This window comes from Mustelus asterias, chromosome 8 (genome assembly GCF_964213995.1).
Source record: "Mustelus asterias chromosome 8, sMusAst1.hap1.1, whole genome shotgun sequence".
In the NCBI taxonomy this organism is placed as follows: domain Eukaryota; kingdom Metazoa; phylum Chordata; class Chondrichthyes; order Carcharhiniformes; family Triakidae; genus Mustelus; species Mustelus asterias.
Window position 1 is genome coordinate 24,665,687 of NC_135808.1, and position 19,829 is coordinate 24,685,515.

The 19,829-nt window shown below is 46.9% G+C and overlaps 1 protein-coding gene across 1 annotated transcript; it reads left to right on the plus strand.

Annotated features, from left to right (window-relative positions):
* Positions 1-6,997: 6,997 nt before the first annotated feature.
* LOC144497686 (major histocompatibility complex class I-related protein 1-like) lies at positions 6,998-19,512 on the plus strand. The gene is made up of 5 exons (XM_078219128.1): positions 6,998-7,049; positions 8,348-8,608; positions 8,973-9,245; positions 15,157-15,420; positions 19,325-19,512. Exons 1-5 carry the CDS (start codon positions 6,998-7,000, stop codon positions 19,510-19,512), a joined length of 1,038 nt encoding a protein of 345 aa, XP_078075254.1.
* Positions 19,513-19,829: the final 317 nt, after the last annotated feature.

The window sequence follows — 19,829 nt, forward strand, 5'->3', positions numbered from 1 at the left end:
TTGGTGTTTTGGGGTTCACACCCTGATGTCTCTCTCTCTCTGGGTGTTGGTGTTTTGGGGTTCACACCCTGATGTTTCTCTCTCTCTCTGGGTGTTGGTGTTTTGTGTTTCTTACCCTGAGGTCTCTCTCTCTCTGGGTGTCGGTAGGGTTCATACCCTGATGTATCTCTCTCTGTGGGTTGACGTGCCTTCAAGGAAGGTTTTTATATCATGTTTCTTGTGAAGGGAATGTTTTAAACTCAGCACTGAGCACCGTGCTGATTTGTTTGCAACCTGCAGTCTACCTGATGAGAACGCAGTAGCATAATTAATCCTAGATAATGGGTTGTTTTGTTTATCGTCTGGGTTGTCCCCTGGGGTTTCAGAGTCGGGTTTGATTCGATTGATTTACAAGAGGAAGTCATCTGCTAATGGAAGAAGCTATTCTTACAGAGAAACAAAGCAGGCAGTTATCTGCTTCGGTCTGTCATCAGCAAGAAGTGTTATTCTCTCTCACTCTCTCTCTTTTAGGATTATAGTTTGGGACCTGTTTGAAAATAGGTCTCTCTCCATATTTGTTCTGGGGCTTAAGGACTAGCAGTCGCTGACCAGCACATAAGCCTGTTGTTTGCTAACTGATGTTAAAGATGAGTTTACGTCTCTGAGGAATATTGCTTAAATTGGGACTAATACAGATAGACAAGCAGCAAAGAATTTGATCTTGTCTTGTTTCAGTATTTAAGTTGGTAAGATATACATCAATTCTTTTTGTTCTTGTTTAAACTGTTTTGTTCATTTTTTTAAAGCTTCCCATTGGGTCAATAGAATCACAGCTGGAGTGATTCACTTCATCCTCACACTCATGCCAAAATAAAAATAAAAATGTGGGTCTAGTCTAACTTCATAATATAACTTGGAGTTTGAGGTCTGGTCCCTAAAAAAATTTAGGGAGTGACCGAGATCAGAGTTGAGAATTCCTTGTTCAGCTTAGGATTACTGAACTCAAAGTCAGTGAGTGTTGAGTTTTTGTGTGTTCTCTTGAGGTGAATGCCGTATGGAATAAATGGTTCTTTTACTGGCTGAGGTTTTCCTGGGTGTGGAAGAAGTGACTCAGGATGGTTTACAAAAAGTGGATAAAGCAAAACTTCTGGCATTGCCAAACAAGTTGCAGCTTTCAGTGATAGCTCGGCACTTAAAATTGCCAGAAACATTGGAATTGGCTTGAATTCAACTCCAAATCTCACAGCTTGAATTAGAGGCAAAGGAAAGAAAACACAATTGAAACTGTTGAAATTGCAATTAAAAGCAAATGAAAAAGAGTTGAGATAGTTTGAATTGTAATTTAAGGAAAAAGAAAGCGAGAGAGAATAGCCCTGGCAGAGCAAAACAAAGGGAAAAAGAATTAGAACTTCAGGAAGTGAAAAGGCAATTTGAACTTGAAATGTCTGAAAGGCAAATGTGTAAAACTGCGCGTGTATCAGGAAAAGGACAGATGATTTTGAATCAGTTTGTGAATCATATGTTGGCTTTCAACATCAGTTTCAGCCTGTGAGAGACAGAGAAATCCTCAGGTGGTAAAGGAGATGCCATTGGAGATCGTAAAGATAGTTTCCCTCAGGTAAATTCTTTCCACTAACTGAACTTCAACTTCTTTATCTTTACTTTGTGATTTCCCCTCCTGGCCAACCTGTGGCTTTGTAAACTTGTTATCCCGCAGTCAGGAAAAAAACCCCAGGATATGCTTCCTGCATCACCTCAGCTGTCTGATTTTCCACTGGCTTTTCAACCACAGTAACCATCACTCCCACCTGTGATCCAGCTTTATCATTACCCAGGATAAACTGTATTCCTGGAAAAGATCATTTCCCTATCACTCCAACCCCCACCACCACTTTCGCCAGAATCTCCAACCTTACACTTTATAATGGAACACTACTCTTTTCACAAGTAATTTCACTTATTTCCACATTTTTCCGGCAATACTCCTTCCAAACTACATATCTCCTCATCTTTCACCATCAAAGATTGACTTGATCCTGTACCTTTTAAAATCTGAGCTTCTTTACCTCCTCCTCCTGGTACACATAAGTAAACCTTACCCACATAAGTAAATTATTTAAAACGACTAAGCACTTGCTTATCAACCAATCCCTGACCAGGCTGGACACTTTTTCACCTGTTCAGCTTCAACTATGGTTTCCTTTATCAGTTAACAGACCCCAGATGGTTGAGCAAGAACATAAACTGTTGGAGGATGGAGGTCACTATTTTTAGTTCAGAAAGTTGTCAGAATTACAGCAGAAGGATATAGAAATAAAGCAATTGTATCAGAAAGCATATACAGAAGAAGAATCTGAGTGTATACCAGAGTGATACTACATTACAAATGATGAATTGATGAGATGCTGGAGATCATTACATATTCAGGCAGATGCATCAAAGTTATTCCGGGAAGTTGTGGATAGCTTAGGAGTAAAGCAATTTAAATCAACTCTGTACCATCCAGAATCGCAGGGAATATTGAAACGCGAGCGTCAAATTTTAAAGGCCATGTTGAGGACCTCCAGGCAAGATTATCCAGAGGATTAGGATAAAGGATGCACCAAATGAATGAACTAAATTCAGTCTATTTGAATTAAGTTTTGTCATGAGATAAGTGGACCACTTAAATTCATCAAGGAAAAGTTGGTGAGTCAGCATTCTGGGACTATGTTGGACTATGTGTCAAACTTTATGGAGAGATTAACTAGGGGTGGGAAGTTCATGAGACTGCAATTAAAGGTGGCACAGCATGTGAAGAAAAAAAGTGGACAAGAAAAGTTCCTCGTTTTGCTCGCAGGGATAAGGTGTTAGCATTATTAGCAGTGCTAGGTGAACATTTAACAGCTAGGTTTAGTGGGCCTTATCAAATAGGGTGGCATGGTGGCACAGTCGTTAGCACTGCTGCCTCACAATGTCAGGAACCGGAGTTCAATTCCAGCCTCAGGTGACTGTCTGAATGGAGTTTGCACTTTTTCCCGTGTCTGCGTGAGTTTCCTCTGGGTGCTCCGGTTTCCTCCCACAGTCCAAAGGTGTACAAGAGAGGTTGATTGTCCATAATAGCTTGTCCCCTTCGTGTCAGGGGGATTAGTGGGGTCGATGCAATGATGAGGTCGAGGTGGGATTGTTGTTGGTGCAGGCTCGATGGGCCAAGTGGCCTCCTTCTGCACTATAGGGCTTCAATGAAATTGAAAGAAAATTGAATAAGATGATTTTTAAAAATTCATTCATAGGACATGGGCATGGCTGCTGGCCAGCATTTATTGCCCATACCTAGTTGCCCTTGAGAAGGTGATAGTGAGCTGCCTTCTTGAATCGCTGCAGTCTATGTGCTGTAGGTTGACCCACACTGCCATTAGAGAGGCAATTCCAGGATTTTGACACAGCGACTGTGAAGGAATGGCGATACATTTCCAAGTCACCATGGTGAGTAGCTTGGAGGGGAACTTGCAGGTGGTGGTGTTCCCATGTAACTGCTGCCCTTGTCCTTCGAGATGGATGTGGTTGTGGGTTTGGAAGGTGCTGTCAAGGATATTTGGTGAATTGTTGCAGTGCATCTTGTAGATAGTACACACTATTGCTATTGAGCGTCAGTGGTGGAGAGAGTGGATGTTTGTGGATATGGTACCAATCAAGTGGGCTGCTCTGTCCAGGATGGTGTCAAGCTTCTTGAGTGTTGCTGGACCTCATCCCATCCAGGCAAGTGGGGAGTATTCCATCATACTCCTGATTTCTGCCTTGTAGATGGTGGGCAGACTTTGGGGAATCAAGAGGTGAGTTACTCGTCACAGTATTCCCAGCCTCTCACCGGCTCTTGTGTTTATGTGGCGAGTCCAGTTGAGTTTCTAGTCAATAGTAATGCCAAGGATGTTGACAGTGGGGGATTCAGTAATGGTAACACCATTGAATGTCAAGGGGTGGTTGTTAGAGTGTCTCTTATTCATGATGATAATTGCCTGACATTTGTGTTGCTCGAATGTTACTTGCCACTTGTCAGCCGAAGCTTGGACATTGTCCAGATCTTGTTGCATTTGAACATGGACTGCTTCAGTATATGTGGAGTCATGAGTGGTACTGAAAATTGTGCAATCGTCAGCAAACATCCCCACTTCTGACCTGATGATGGGGGGAAGATCATTGATGAAGGAGTTGAAGATGGTTGGGCTGACGACACTACCCCAAGGGATTCATAAGAACATAAGAACCAGGAGCAGGAGTAGGCATCTGGCCACTCGAGCCTGCTCTGCCATTCAATAAGATCATGGGTGATCTTCTCGTAGACTCAGCTCCACTTAGCCGCCAGCTCACCATAACCCTTAATTCCTTTACTGTTCAAAAATGTATCTATCCTTGCCTTAAAAACATTCAATGAGGTAGCCTCAACTGCTTCACTGAGCAGGGAATTCCACAGATTCAAACTCATTGTGTGAAGAAGTTCCTCCTCAATTCAGTCCGAAATCTGCTTCCCCTTATTTTGAGGCTATGCCCCCTCATTCTTGTTTCACCCGCCAGTGGAAAAAACTTCCCTGCTTCTATCTTATCTATTCCCTTCATAATCTTATATGTTTCCTTCAGATCTCCCCTCATTCTTCTGAATTCCAATGAGTATAGCCCCAGTCTACTCAGTCTCTCCTCAAAAGCCAACCCTCTCAACTCTGCAATCAACCCTAGTGAATCTCCTCTGCAACCCCTCCAGTGCCAATATATCCTTTCTCAAGTCAGGAGACCAAAACTGTACACAGTACTCCAGGTGTGGCCTCACCAGCACCTTATACAGCTGCAACATCACCTCGCTGTTTTTCAACTCCAATAAAGGACAACATTCCATTTGCCTTATTAATTACCTGCTCCACCTACAAACCAACTCCTTGAAATTCTGCACAAGGACACCCAGGTCCCTCTGCACAGCAGCATGCTACAATTTTTTACCATTTAAATAATAGTCCATTTTGCTGTTATTCCTACCAAAATGGATGACTTCCCATTTACCAACACTATACTCCATCTGCCAAACCCTCGCCCACTCACTTAGCCTATCTATATCCCTTTGCAGACTTTCAGCGTCCTCTGCACACTTTGCTCTGCCACTCATCTTAGTGTCATCTGTGAATTTTGACACACTACACTTAGTCCCCAACTCCAAATCATCTCTGTAAATTGTAAACAATTGCGGTCCCAACACTGAACCATGAGGCACACCACTAGTCACTGATCGCCAACCAGAAAAACACCAATTTACCCTCACTCTTTGCTTTCTGTTAGTTAACCAATCCTCTATCCATGCTAGTACATTACCCGTAATACCGTGCACCTTTATCTTGTGTAGCAGTCTTTGGTGGGTCACCTTGTCAAATGCCTTCTGGAAATCCAGATACACCACGTCCACAGGTTCCCCATTGTTCATTCCTGCACAGATGTCCTGGAGCTGAGATGACTGACCCTCCACAATCACATTCCTATGTGCCAGGTATGACTCCAACCAGCGGAGAGTTTGCCACCTGATACCCATTGATTTCAGTTTCGCTAGAGTTCCTTGATGCCACACTTGGCCGAATGTGGCCTTGATATCAAGGGCTGTCACTTTCACCTCACCTCTGGAATTCAGCTATTTTGTCCATGTTTGAACCAAGGCTGTAATGAGGTCAGGAGCTGAGTGACCCTGGTGAAACCCAAACTGGGCGTCACTGAGCAGGTTATCATTAAGCAGGTGCTGCTTGATAGTACCCGTGGAGAATTATATGACAAGAACGTTGGATCGAAGGAAATCTCACAGAGTGTTTCCTGAGAATATACTCAAGCAATATTTTGATCGGGAAGGAAAGCAGAAGGGGGATGCATTAGTTATGACAATGCAGAGTGAAGAAATAAGTCCAGATGATTCTGCATTTGACATTCTTCAAATTAGATTGGATAATGTGGAAGTAATCGGAAATTGAAATAAACGATTGAGTTACCTTCTGGAGGAAAATCAAAATGGCCTGAAAGAGTTACTACAACCACATGGAGAGATATGTGGGAATAAACTGGGAAGGACTAAAATAATTATGCACAACGTAGATGTAAGAAATGCTGTTCCAATTAAGCAATATCTGTACAAGCTTAACCCTCCAAAGTTGGCATAGGTTCAAAAGGAGATTGAAAGCATATTTAAAAATTACATAATTGAAGTGAGTTGGAGCGAGTGCAGCTCACCCGTAGTGAGGGTTCCAAAATGAGATGACACCCAACAATTCTGTGTGGACTATAGGAAAGTTAATGCAGTTACAAAATAAGATTCATATCCCATTCCTTTCTTGGGAGACTGCATTCAGAAGGTGGGACAAGTGACTTTTATTTCCAAACTTGACTTACTAAAAGGATACTGGCGGGTACCTTTATCCGAAAGGGCAAAGGAGATTTTGGCTTTCATGACAAAAAATGGTCAGTACCAGTTTAAAATCATGCCATTTGAAATGAAAAATGCACGAGCCACATTTCAAACATTAACTAATAAGGTCATTTCTGGACTACCTAATTGTGCTGTGTACATAAACAAACTGGTGGTTTTCAGACAGATGTGGAAGGAACATTTGGAGCACCGAGCGGAATTGTTCAATTGGCTTCAGGATGCAGGCTTGGTGGTAAACTTGGCTAAGAACGAGTTTACAAAAACCAAAGTCACATTCATAGTCCATACAATTAGACATGGATGGAAGGCCCTACGGTCGGTGAAAACAAAGGTTATTGGGGAGTGCCCAATACTGCCGGTGAAAAGTGAAGTACTGCATTCTTGGACCTGGATGGTTTTTATAGGAATTTTGTGCCAAACATTTGCATTATGGTTGCTGCACTGACTGACTTGCTGAAAAAACATGCAAAATTTCAGTGGACGGTGAATGTCAGAGGGCATTTGGCAGCCTGAATAATGTGTTAACCACTGCACCTGTGTTGGCAAGAACAAATTATGCAAAACCATTCAAGATGGCCATTGATGCGAGTGATGTGGCTGTTCTATTACAAGAAGATGACAAAAGGATATAAAGACCAATTGGGTACGTTTTCTGGAAAACTAAATAACCATCAAAAGAGATTCAACCATTGAGAAAAGAAACATTGAGTTTGGTGTTGGCATTGCAACATTTTAACGTTTATGTTGTCAGCAATTCATCTGAGACAGTTATTTACACTGATCATAATCTATTGACGTCTCTGGAGAAATTTAGAGATCAAAGTGAAAGGCTCTTTAGATGGAGTTTATTATTACAGCCATTTTATATGAGAATTACAATGTGGCAGAAAGTGAGAATGTGATTGCTGATGCTTCATCAACAATTTCATGAAAGAGGAAGGAATATTCAATGTCGGAAGAGAATGACTGTACTGGACAATAGAACTATTATACTTGCATGCATTGATTTACTAGAATGTGTATATTTTATATATATATATATATATATATATATGTAGTACTAATAGTGTGAAACTTGAAGTTATGAAAAATGAAGCCATTTTTTATTGCTGTTTTTTTTAAGGGGGAGGTGTGAGGATACTGTGCCTTTAAGAAATGTATCTATATCATGTTTCTTGTGAAGGGATTGTTTTCAACTTCAGCTCTGATTACAGTGCCGATTTGCCCACAAACAGCAGCCCACATGCTGAGAGTGCAGAAGCATAATTTATCCCAGATAATGTTTCTTTTTGCTTTTATCTGAGCTGTTTTGTTTATTTTTTTGGGTTGTCCCTGGGGTTTCAGAGTAAGGTTTAATTCGGTTGATTGACAAGAGGAAGTCATATGCTGATGGGAAGAGCTAAGCTTACAGGAAGACAAGCAGACAGTTGTCTGCCTGGACCTGCCAGAAGCATTATTCTCTCTCTCTTTCTCTAAAGACTGTAGTTTGGGACCTGCTCGAAAATAGGTCTCTCTCCAGAGGTGTTTTGGAGGCTGGAGATACCCAGCTCAGATACCCACATGTAAGGCTGTTTGCTGACTGATTTTCAGGAGGTGTTTATGTCTATGAGGAATATTGCTTAAATTGGAACAATTAGAAATAATCCAGCAGTTAAGAGTTGTATCTTGTCACATGTAAGAATTTCAGTTGGTAAAAGTTGAGGCTATTTCTTTTTGTTATAGTTAAACTGTACTGTTAAATAAAGTTTGTTTTGACAAAAGCTTCCTAGTGGGTCATTGGAATGACACCTCGAGTGAAACACTTTATCCTCACACGAATGTCAAAGTCAAAAAAGAGAGTTGGGGTCTGGTCTAAATTCATAACATGGAGTTTCTAATCTGGTGCCCAACGGTGGATGCTGGTGTTTTGTGTTCATACCTTGATCTCTCTCTGTTTTTCAGGTTCTCACTCTCTCCGGATTTCCGTCACGGGAATGACTCCGATCCCGGGTTTCCCGGAGTTTGTGCTTGTCGGTTATGTGGATGATCTCCGGGTTGTTGTGTACGACAGCGATCGGAAGGAGCTGATCCCCCAGGAGCAGAGGATGGTGGAGATCGACGGACATGAGGCTTGGGAACAGAAGAAGATTCTCGCACAAGAGCTGGGGATGATTGTCAAATTGTCTTTTCCGGTCTTCATTTCTCTGTCCCAGCAGACAGGAAGTGAGTCCTCACTTTCCCACCACTCGGGGGTGCAGGTGGGAAGAAACCAAGAATGGATCAGGAACTGGGAGCCAGAGGCTGATTGGCTACGATTGGATATGTGACAGCAAATTTGATTGGCGATCAATGAGTGGAGGGAATGTATCCAAGAGAGACTGGCTCGGATTGGCTGTGTGTGGAGGACATGAGATCCACTTAGTGTAACTGCCGCTGATTGGCTTTCTATGTGGTGGGAGGTGCCTCGCTTGATTTGATTGGCTCTTGATAGAATGGGTCTGGCTTCTGAGTGGAACTAGCTTGGATTGGCTGTGGGGGTGGGATCTCACATTGGGACTGACTCTAATTGGCTGTTTGTGATCCACAGGAATCCATGTTTTACAGATGATGACTGGCTGCAATCTGAGGGATGATGGGACCACGAGTGCATTCAACCGGATTGGGTGGAATGGACAGGATGTGCTCAGCTTCGACAAGGATCACATGGTGTGGGTGACCCCAGTGACCTGGGGAGAGATCATCAAAAACAATCTTGACAGGGATACTGCCCAGAATGAGCGATTCAAACAATTACTGGAGGTGGACTGTATTGAGTGGCTGAGGAAATCCCTCGAGTTCGGACAGAGTGAACTGACAGCTGGTGAGTGAGGGGGGAGCGAGAATTGGTGAGTGATGGGGGGAGCGAGAGTCGGTGAGTGAGGGGGGGAGTGAGAGTCGGTGAGTGAGGGGGGGAGTGAGAGTCGGTGAGTGAGGGGGGAGCGAGAGTCGGTGAGTGAGGGGGGGAGCGAGAGTCGGTGAGTGAGGGGGGGAGCGAGAGCCGGTGAGTGAGGGGGAGCGAGAGTCGGTGAGTGAGGGGGGAGCGAGAGTTGGTGAGTGAGGGGGGAGCGAGAGTCGGTGAGTGAGGGGGGAGCGAGGGTCGGTGAGTGAGGGGAGAGCAAGGGTCGGTGAGTGAGGAGGGTTTGGGAATCAGTGGGTGAGGTAGGAGTGAGTGGGAATCGGTGAGTGAGGGAGGGAGTGAGAGTCGGTGAGTGAGAGGGGGGAGCGAGAGTCGGTGAGTGAGGGGGGAGGGAGAGTCGGTGAGTGAGGGGGGGAGCGAGAGTCGGTGAGTGAGGGGGGGAGCGAGAGTCGGTGAGTGAGGCGGGAGTGAGAGTTGGTGAGTGAGGGGGGGAGCGAGTGTCGGTGAGTGAGGGGGGAGCGAGGGTCGGTGAGTGAGGGAGGAGCGAGGGTCGGTGAGTGAGGAGGGTTTGGGAATCAGTGGGTGAGGTAGCAGTGAGTGGGAATCGGTGAGTGAGGGAGGGAGGGAGACTCGGTGAGTGAGGGGGGAACTGAGAGTCGGTGAGTGAAATGTGAGTGAGAGTCGGGGAGGGGGTGGGAATCAGTGGGTGAGGGGGTGTGGGAATCAGTGGGTGAGGGGGGAGTGAGTGGGAATCAGTGGGTGAGGTGGGAGTGAGTGGGAATCAGTGGGTGAGGGGGGAGTGAGTGGGAATCGGTGAGTGAGGGAGACTGAGTCATTGAGTGACTCGGGACAGATAGAGAGAAAGGTAGAAAACACCTCCTGCATTTTGCAGAAAGCTGGAGGGAGATACTTATTTTCTATCAGCTCCCAGACTGCAATTTCCAGACAGAGAAAGGGAGAGAGAAAGAGCTGCTCCTTCGTTTTTCAAATTGAAACAGCAACTGCCTGCCTGTCCCTCTGTAACCCAAACTGCTCCCATTGACATGATTTCATTCTTGCCAATCAACCTAATTACACCCGACTCTGAAACACCAGGAGAAAACCACAACATTTCACAAAACTGCATTAGCTCAGATTAAAACAAACACCCCAATACTTAGGACCAATTACTCTTCTGCATTATGTTGTGAAGTTTATGTTTTTAAAATGATAACACAATTGTAACAATTGGAGTTTTCTAAACAGCATTCCATTGGAATCGTGCTTTATTCGGTTTGTTAATTGTTTTGTTAACCTGATTGCTGTTAGTTAGATAAATAAAGTGTTACTTGTTGCTTTACAGAGGGAATCTCAGGTAGTTATTTTGATTTGACCACTAAAAGTTGCTGAAGAGCAGATATTAACCCTTCTCACACACACTTTAACAGATTATGAAGGGACGTAATGCTCTTTCAGTGGCTGAGTATCAGTTCTCAGAGAGGAAATCAACTTCCACTTCGTAACAATTATCAGCATGTGGGCTGCTGCAGTAATCAGAGTTGACACATAAAACAGTCCCTTTAGAAGAAATGCAAATACATTCCTTAAAAGCACAGTTCTGACACAGGGGACTTAGAGTGAGTGAGGGAGGGAGGGAGTGAGATTCGGTGAGTGAAGGAGGTGAGAGAGCCGGTGAGTGAGGGGGGGGAGTGAGAGTTGGTGAGAGAGGGGGGAGCGAGAGTCGGTGAGTGAGGGGGGAGTGAGAGTCGGTGAGTGTGCGGGAGTGAGAGTCGGTGAGTGAGGGGGGAGTGAGAGTCGGTGAGTGAGGGGGGAGTGAGAGTCGGTGAGTGGGGAGGGGAGTGGGACTCTCACTCCCGCTCACTCACCGACACTCACTCCTCCCTAACTCACCCACTCTCACTCCCCCCTCACTCAACGACTCTCACTCCCCCCTCACTCACCGACTCTCACTCCCCCCTCTCTCACCGACTCTCACTCCCCCCCCTCACTCACCGGCTCTCTCACCTCCTTCACTCACTGAATCTCACTTCCTCCCTCCCTCACTCACTCTAAGTCCCCTGTGTCAGAACTGTGCTTTTAAGCAATGTATTTGCATTTCTTCTAAAGGGACTGTTTTATGTGTCAACTCTGATTACTGAGGGGAGGAGTGAGCATCGGTGAGTGAGGGGGGAGTGAGAGTCGGTGAGCGAGGGGGGAGTGAGAGTCGGTGAGCGAGGGGGGAGTGAGAGTCGGTGAGTGAGGGGGGAGTGAGAGTCGGTGAGTGAGGGGGGGAGTGAGAGTCGGTGAGAGAGGGTGGAGTGAGCATCGGTGAGTGAGGGGGGAGTGAGAGTCGGTGAGTGAGGGTGGAGTGAGAGTCGGTGAGCGAGGGGAGAGTGAGAGTCGGTGAGTGAGGGGGGAGTGAGAGTCGGTGAGTGAGGGGGGAGTGAGAGTCGGTGAGTGAGGGGGGGAGTAAGAGTCAGTGAGTGAGGGGGGTAGTGAGAGTCGGTGAGAGAGGGTGGAGTGAGAGTCGGTGAGTGAGGGGGGAGTGAGAGTCGGTGAGTGAGGGGGGGAGTGAGAGTCGGTGAGAGAGGGTGGAGTGAGAGTCGGTGAGTGAGGGGGAATGAGAGTCGGTGAGTGAGGGGGGAGTGGGTGTCGGAGGGTGAGGGGGGAGTGAGAGTCGGTGAGTGAGGGGGGAGCGAGAGTCGGTGAGTGAGCGGGGAGTGAGAGTCGGTGAGTGAAGGGGGAGGGAGGGTCGGTGAGTGAGGGGGGAGTGAGAGTTGGTGAGTGAGGGGTGGAGTGAGAGTTGGTGATTGAGGGGGGAGTGAGAGTCGGTGAGTGAGGGGGAACTGAGTCGTTGTGCGAATGTGAGTGAGGGGGGAGTGGGAGTCGGTGAGTGAGGGGGAACTGAGTCGTTGTGCGAATGTGAGTGAGGGGGGAGTGAGAGTCGGTTAGTGAGGGGGGAGTAGGAATCAGTGGGTGAGGGAGGAGTGAGTGGGAATCGGTGAGTGAGGGGGGAGTGAGAGTCGGTGAGTGAGGAGGGAGTGAGAGTCGGTGAGTGAGGCGGGAGTGAGAGTCGGTGAGTGAGGCAGGAGTGAGATTCGGTGAGGGTGGAGGTATTGGGAATCAGTGGGTGAGTGAGGAGTGAGTGGGAATCGGTGAGTGAGGGGGGAGTGAGAGTCGGTGAATGAGGGGGGAGTGAGAGTCGGTGAGTGAGGGGGGAGTGAGAGTTGGTGAGAGAGGGGGGAGTGAGAGTCGGTGAGTGAGGGGGAATGAGAGTCGGTGAGTGAGGGGGGAGTGGGAGTCGGAGGGTGAGGGGGAGTGAGAGTCGGTGACTGAGGGGGAAGTGAGAGTCGGTGAGTGGGGGGGAGTGAGAGTCGGTGAGTGAGCGGGGAGTGAGAGTCGGTGAGTGAAGGGGGAGGGAGGGTCGGTGAGTGAGGGGGAAGTGAGAGTCGGTGAGTGAGGGGCGGAGTGAGAGTTGGTGATTGAGGGCGGAGTGGGAGTTGGTGAGTGAGGGGGGAGTGAGAGTCGGTGAGTGAGGGGGAACTGAGTCGTCGTGCGAATGTGAGTGAGGGGGGAGTGAGAGTCGGTGAGTGAGGGGGGAGTGAGAGTCGGTGAGTGAGGGGGGAGTGAGAGTCGGTGAGTGAGGAGTGAATGAGAATCGGTTAGTGAGGTGGGAGTAGGAATCAGTGGGTGAGGGAGGAGTGAGTGGGAATCGGTGAGTGAGGGGGGAGTGAGAGTCGGTGAGTGAGGAGGGAGTGAGTGTCGGTGAGTGAGGCGGGAGTGAGATTCGGTGAGGGTGGAGGTAGTGGGAATCAGTGGGTGAGGGGGGAGCGAGAGTGGGTGAGTGAGGGGGGAGCGAGAGTGGGTGAGTGAGGGGGGAGCGAGAGTTGGTGAGTGAGGAGGGAGCGAGAGTCGGTGAGTGAGGAGGGAGCGGGAATCAGTGGGTCAGGGTGCGTGAGGGGGGAGTGAGTGGGAATCAGTGGGTGAGGTGGGAGTGAGTGGGAATTGGTGGGTGAGTGAGAGGGGGGTGGGAATCAGTGGGTGAGGGGGACTGAGTCATTGAGTGACGCGTGACAGATAGAGAGAAAGGTAGAAAACACCGAGTGCATTTTGCAGAAAGCTGGAGGGAGATACTTATTTTCTATCAGCTTCCAGACTGCAATTTCCAGACAGAGAAAGGGAGAGAGAAAGAGCTGCTCCTTCCTTTTTCAAATTGAAACAGCAACTGCCTGCCTGTCCCTCTGTAACCCAAACTGCTCCCATTGACATGATTTCCTTCTTGCCAATCAACCTAATTACACCCGACTCTGAAACACCAGGAGAAAACCACAACATTTCACAAAACTGCATTCGCTGAGTTTAAAACAAACACCCCAATAATTAGGAGCAATGATTCTTCCGCATTATATTGTGAAGTTTATGTTTTTAAAATGATAACACAATTGTAAAAATGCTCGGAGCAGAAGGCATTGCATGGGCTGTTTAAAAAAAGGTTTTTATTTCTGTACTGAAGAGTAGGCTGTACACTGCTGTACACTGTACATTGTATCATGAGCCTGGGCAGTAACTTTAAACAATCAGTTTAAATTAGGGATTTGAATAGCAGCAGCCTCTCAGATTTGAATTTGATGTTTTGATAACTAGTGGTAAACCAATCCTATTGTGGGGATTTTTGATATGTCATCAGGGGTATAAAAGCCACACTCCTGCCTCTGCCAGCAAATGCATCTGCCACGGTTTACAGCTTGAGAGAGAGAGGGAGAGAGAGACAGACAGCAACTGTCTCTAACAGAGTGACAGCCACATTTATGTCTTAAAAGAAAGCCTCATCTCAAGCGTAAAGGTACAAACGGAAGTTAGTGGAAACAGAAGATAAAGACAGAGCATTCCGGAAGATGACAAAACTGGTTAAAATTTTGAGAGTGACTAGAAATTCAAATTGTTTTGTAAAAAATGGGAATTGGATTTATCTAAAGAGCATTCCATTGGAATCGTGCTTTATTCGGTTTGTTAATTGTTTAGTTAACCTGATTGCTGTTAGTTAGATAAATATTGTGTTACTTGTTGCTTTACAGAGGGAATCTCAGGTAGTTATTTTGATTTGATCACTAAAAGTTGCTGAAGTGCAGATATTAAACCTTCTCACACACATTTTAACAGATTATGAAGGGACGTAATGCTCTTTCAGTGGCTGAGTATCAGTTCTCAGAGAGGAGATCAACTTCCACTTCGTAACAATCATCAGCATGTGGGTTGCTGCAGTCATCAGAGTTGACATATAAAACAGTCCCTTTAGAAGAAATACAAATACATTCCTTAAAGGCACAGTTCTGACACGGGACTTAGAGTGAGTGAGGGAGGGAAGGAGGGAGAGTCGGTGAGTGAGGGGGGAGTGAGAGTGGGTGAGTGAGGGGGGAGTGAGGGGGGCGTGAGAGTCGGTGAGTGAGGGGGGCGTGGGAGTCGGTGAGTGAGGGCGCGTGAGAGTCGGTGAGTGAGGGGGGAGTGAGAGTCGGTGAGTGAGGGGGGAGTGAGAGTCAGTGAGTGAGGGGGGAGTGAGAGTCGTGAGTGAGGGGGGAGTGAGAGTCGTTGAGTGAGGGGTGAGTGAGAGTGGGTGAGTGAGAGTGGGTGAGTGAGGGAGGAGTGAGAGTCTTTGAGTGAGGGGGGAGTGAGAGTCTTTGAGTGAGGGGGGAGTGAGAGTCGGTGAGTGAGGGGGGAGTGAGAGTCGGTGAGTGAGGGGGGAGTGAGAGTCGGTGAGTGAGGGGGGAGTGAGAGTGGGTGTGTGAGCGGGGAGTGAGAGTCGGTGAGTGAGCGGGGGAGTGAGAGTCGGTGAAGGGGGTGATGCCGGGACCCTCCATCTCGAGGTTCCTGTACTGACTCCTCTTTCTTTCTCTCTCAGTTGCCCCGATCGTGTCCTTTACCCGTCTGGGTGATTCTAACCAGCTGTCCTGTGCCGTCACTGGGTTTTACCCTCAAGCCATCGAGGTGAATCTGTGGAGAGATGAAGTGGTGATTGATGAGACTCTGTCCAGTGGGATCTTACCCAATCACGACAGCACCTACCAGATCCGGAAATGGGCAGAGTTTGATCCAGAGGACCAGGCCGAGTATTCCTGTCGGGTGGAACACAGCGGGATGAATGAGACACTGGTGGTGATTTACGGTAAGACTATTTCTCACTGTTCGAGAGGACCCAGCCTCAGACCAGGGTCACAGGAGGGAGGGTCAGTGCTGAGCTGTCAGCCCAGGACAGCCTGAGGCCCAGTATAGAGCAAGAAGGAAATAAATATTAATCTTCAATGCATTACATCATCATGGTGTCACCATTAAAGGAAAGTGATTGTGTGTCCTGGGGTTTTACTGTGCAATCTGCCCCAGTGTATCCTGCGATATTATAGCATGACAGGGCCCGGTGCATTGTGGCAAATAACAGGAAGTGCAGGACCCATTGCATTGTTGAATATTATAGTAGGAAAGGGCGCCTGTGGATCATGAGATATTACTGTGTGACAGGCCAGTGTATCCTGAGATATTACAGTATTACAGGGCCAGTGTATCCTGGGATATTACAGTATTACAGGGCCAGTGTATCCTGAGATATTACAGTATGACAGGGCCAGTGTATCCTGGGATATTACAGTATTACAGGGCCAGTCTATCCTGGGATATTACAGAATGACAAGGCCAGTGTATCCTGGGATAGTACAATATTACAGGGCCAGTGTATCCTGGGCTATTACAGTATTACAGGGCCAGTGTATCCTGGGATATTACAGTATTACAGTGTCACTGTATCCTGGGATATTACAGTATTACAGGGCCAGTGTATCCTGGGATATTACAATATTACAGGGCCAGTGTATCCTGGGCTATTACAGTATTACAGGGCCAGTGTATCCTGGGATATTACAGTATGACAGGGCCAGTGTATCCTGGGCTATTACAGTATAAAGTTTAACAACACCAGGTTAAAGTCCAACAGGTTTATTTGGTAGCTTTTGCTACCAAATAAACCTGTTGGACTTTAACCTGGTGTTGTTAAACTTCTTACTGTGTTTACCCCAGTCCAACGCCGGCATTTCCACACTATTACAGTATTACAGGGCCAGTGTATCCTGGGATATTACAGTATGACAGGGCCAGTGTATCCTGGGATATTACAGTATGACAGGGCCAGTGTATCCTGGGATATTACAGTATGACAGGGCCAGTGTATCCTGGGATATTACAGTATTACAGGGCCAGTGTATCCTGGGATATTACAGTATGACAGGGCCGAGTGTATCCTGGGATATTACAGTATTACAGGGCCAGTGTATCCTGGGATATTACAGTATGACAGGGCCAGTGTATCCTGGGATATTACAGTATTACAGGACCTAGTGTATTCTGGATGTTTACTCCAGTCAACTTCGGATGAATGTTCAGAAAAATACTGGAACTCTGTCTATTGGAGAGAATTCATGAAAATCTAGAAAGTCTATTTGGACTTCAGTAAGGCCTTTGATAAATTTCTATATGGCAGGCTGCTCTGGAAGGTGAGATCACATGGAATCCAGGGAGAGCTGGCAAATTGCTGATGTAATTGTCGTGATGATAGGAAGGAGAAGGTAATGGTGGAAGGGTGCTTGTCGGACTGGATGCCTGTGACTAGTGTATGCCCCAGGGGTCGGTGCTGGGCCCATTGCTGTTTGTTATCTATATCAACAATTTGGATGAGAATGTACACGGCATGATCAGTAAGTTTGCAGAAGACACTAAAGTAGGTGGTATTTTAGGCAGTGAGGAAGCTTGTCAAAAATTGGAGCAGGATCTTGATCAGCTGGAGAAATGGGCCGAGAAATGGCAAATGGAGTTCAACACAGATGAGTGTGAGCTGTTGCATTTTGGAAAGTCAAATCAAGCTCAGACTTTAACAGTGAATTGTAGGACCTTAGGGAGTTTCGTTGAACTTAGGGACCTTGGAGTTCAGGTGCACAGTTCTCTGAAAGTGGAGTCACAGGTAGATAGGGCAGTGAAGAAGCCTTTTGGCACGCTGGCCTTCAGTCAAGTCACTGAGTATAGAAGTTGGGAAGTTATGTTGCAGTTGCACAGGACGTTGGTGAGGCCGCACTTGGAGTATTGTGTTCAGTTTTGGTCGCCCTGCTACAGGAAATATGTTATTAAACTCGAAAGAGTACAGAAGAGATTTACAAGGATGTTGCCAGGACTGAAGGGACTGTGTTGTAGGGAGAGATTGGACATGCGAGGACTTTTTTCCTTTGGAGCGTAGGAGACTAAGGGGTGATCTTGTAGAGGTATATAATAAGATCATGAGGGACATGGATAGGGTGAATGCACTCAGTCTTTTTCCCAGGGTTGGGGAATCGAGAACTCGAGAGCATAGGTTTATGTTAAGAGGGGAAAAAATTAATGGAAACCTGAGGAGCAACTGTTTTACACAGAGAATGGTACATATGTGCAAAGAGCTGCCGGAGGAAGTGGTTGAAGCAGGGACATTGACAACATTTAAAAGGCATTTGGACAGATACATGGATCTGAAAGGTTTAGGGGGATATGGGTCAAATACAGGCAAATGGAGTTAAGTTAGATGGATATTTTGGTCGGCTAGGGCCAGTTTCGGCCAAAGGGCCTGCCTCTGTTCCGTAGATTCTATGAAAGCAAAAAATATGAGAGTTGTGATAACCCCCAGCACCTACAAGGGGAATCCCTGATTGACCCCCCAGTCAGACTCATGGGAATCTGAGTTCCAGTGGCGATAGGCAATTGCCTAACCAGGTGGAACTCGTATCCAGAGCCCTTGATAAGTCAATCCCTTGAGCGTGTCCGGTGTTCTATCATCCTGGATGGGACTCATGTACATGGACCACAAAGTTGTGTTTTAACTTTTACTTTGACAAATACAATGTCGAATGATGAAAATGTGAGCTGGAAACTATGTTTGGCAGCCTGGTACAGATGGGGACATAGAGGAACTGGTTCAAACATGCAAAGCTTGCCAGGATAACCAGGGGGCCCCACCAGTAGCCTCTCTGTTCTCCTGGGAATGGCCGGGAAGTCCTTGGATTGTGCAGGGCCATTTATGGGCTCAATGTTTCTGATATTGATTGATGCCCACCCGAAGTAGATTGGTCTACACCGGGTGGCTTTTACCACTTCATATAACACCATAGAAAAGCTCGGGCAGTCTTTCAGTACGCATGAGATACCAGAGGTCCTCGTAACAGGCAATGGGACCCGTTTACCAGTGAAGAGTTCAAAACATTCATGACCACAAATGGAGTAAGACATGTCTGCACAGCCCCATATCACCTCTCATTGAATGGCTTCACAGGGCGAGCAGTCCAAGTAGAATCATAGAACCTTAGAAACCCTACAATGCAGAAAGAGGCCATCTGGCCCATTGAGTCTGCACCGACCACAATCCCACCCAGGCCCTACCCCCATATCCCTACACATTTACCCGCTAATCCCTCTAACCTACGCATCTCAGGACACTAAGGGGCAATTTTAGCATGGCCAGTCAACCTAACCCGCAGATCTTTGGGTTCAAAAGCAGTTCAAAAAAGTGTTCAAAAGCAGCATGAAAAAAACAAACTCAGGGCTCCTTGGGCACAAAGTTGGTACAGTTCATTTTAACTCCAGGGCAACCCTGTACATAATGACGGGTTTCGCCCCAGCAGAATTCCTGATGGGCACACGCCTGCGGGATCAGGCTGAGCCTCACTTTCCTGAATCTAAGTGTAAAAATTGAGGAGAAACAAAAAGCACAAAATATGGGCCAAGGGGGGACATTCGCCTGATTGGAATTTTAAACCAGGAGACACCGTCCACGTGCAAAACTTTGGAGATAGCACCCAATGGACACCACGGGTTCCTCCCTCAAGGATCGGTCCAGTGTTATACACTGTAAAAACTGAAGACAAGATAGTAAGGAAACATATTGACCCTCTGACGCCGTCCGAAACGTTCGACAGAAGCAACTGGCACATCGAACGTGCCATCTTCGGCACCGTGCACATCGACTGGCAGCAAAGAAACTCAACCAACGCTTGGCTTCAAAACAGCTGGGGAGGACTCGGCCTTAGAAATGGAAATTGAGGCAGCGGAATCTCAGCCAGAGGTTGTTGTGGAGAGTGAGCCACCTGCAGTGACACTTCGGCGGTCATCAAGAAAGAGACGGTCGCCGACTCGATGGACCTCTCCTGACCAGGTGGAGGATGCAATGGAAAGAAAGCCATTGGTCAAAGGATGAAGATGTTCTTGACATCTCAGGAGTGAGGGAGAGCCCTCAGGCATGGAGGTGGAGGGATGTGATAACCCCGAGTACCTACAAAGGGAATCCCTGGTTGACCTCCCAGTAAGACTCATGGGATACGAGTGCCTGGGTGATTGGCAATTGCCTAACCAGGTGGAACCCGTATCCAGAGCCCTTGATAAGGCGGTCCCCTGAGCGTCCGGTATTCTATCATCCAAATGGAACTCATGTACACGTACCACAGGGTTGTGTTTTAATTTTACTTTGACAAACAAAACATTGTTCCTTTCCAGTCGGCTTCCTGAGTTATTACA

Bases quoted from the DNA above. Each gene is read 5' to 3' on its own strand.
- LOC144497686 (XM_078219128.1), top strand. From the start codon at position 6,998: ATGTGGCTGTTCTATTACAAGAAGATGACAAAAGGATATAAAGACCAA. The intron at 8,609-8,972 runs GTGAGTCCTCAC...TGTGATCCACAG, and splicing joins TCTGTCCCAGCAGACAGGAA to GAATCCATGTTTTACAGATG. The intron at 9,246-15,156 runs GTGAGTGAGGGG...TTTCTCTCTCAG, and splicing joins ACAGAGTGAACTGACAGCTG to TTGCCCCGATCGTGTCCTTT.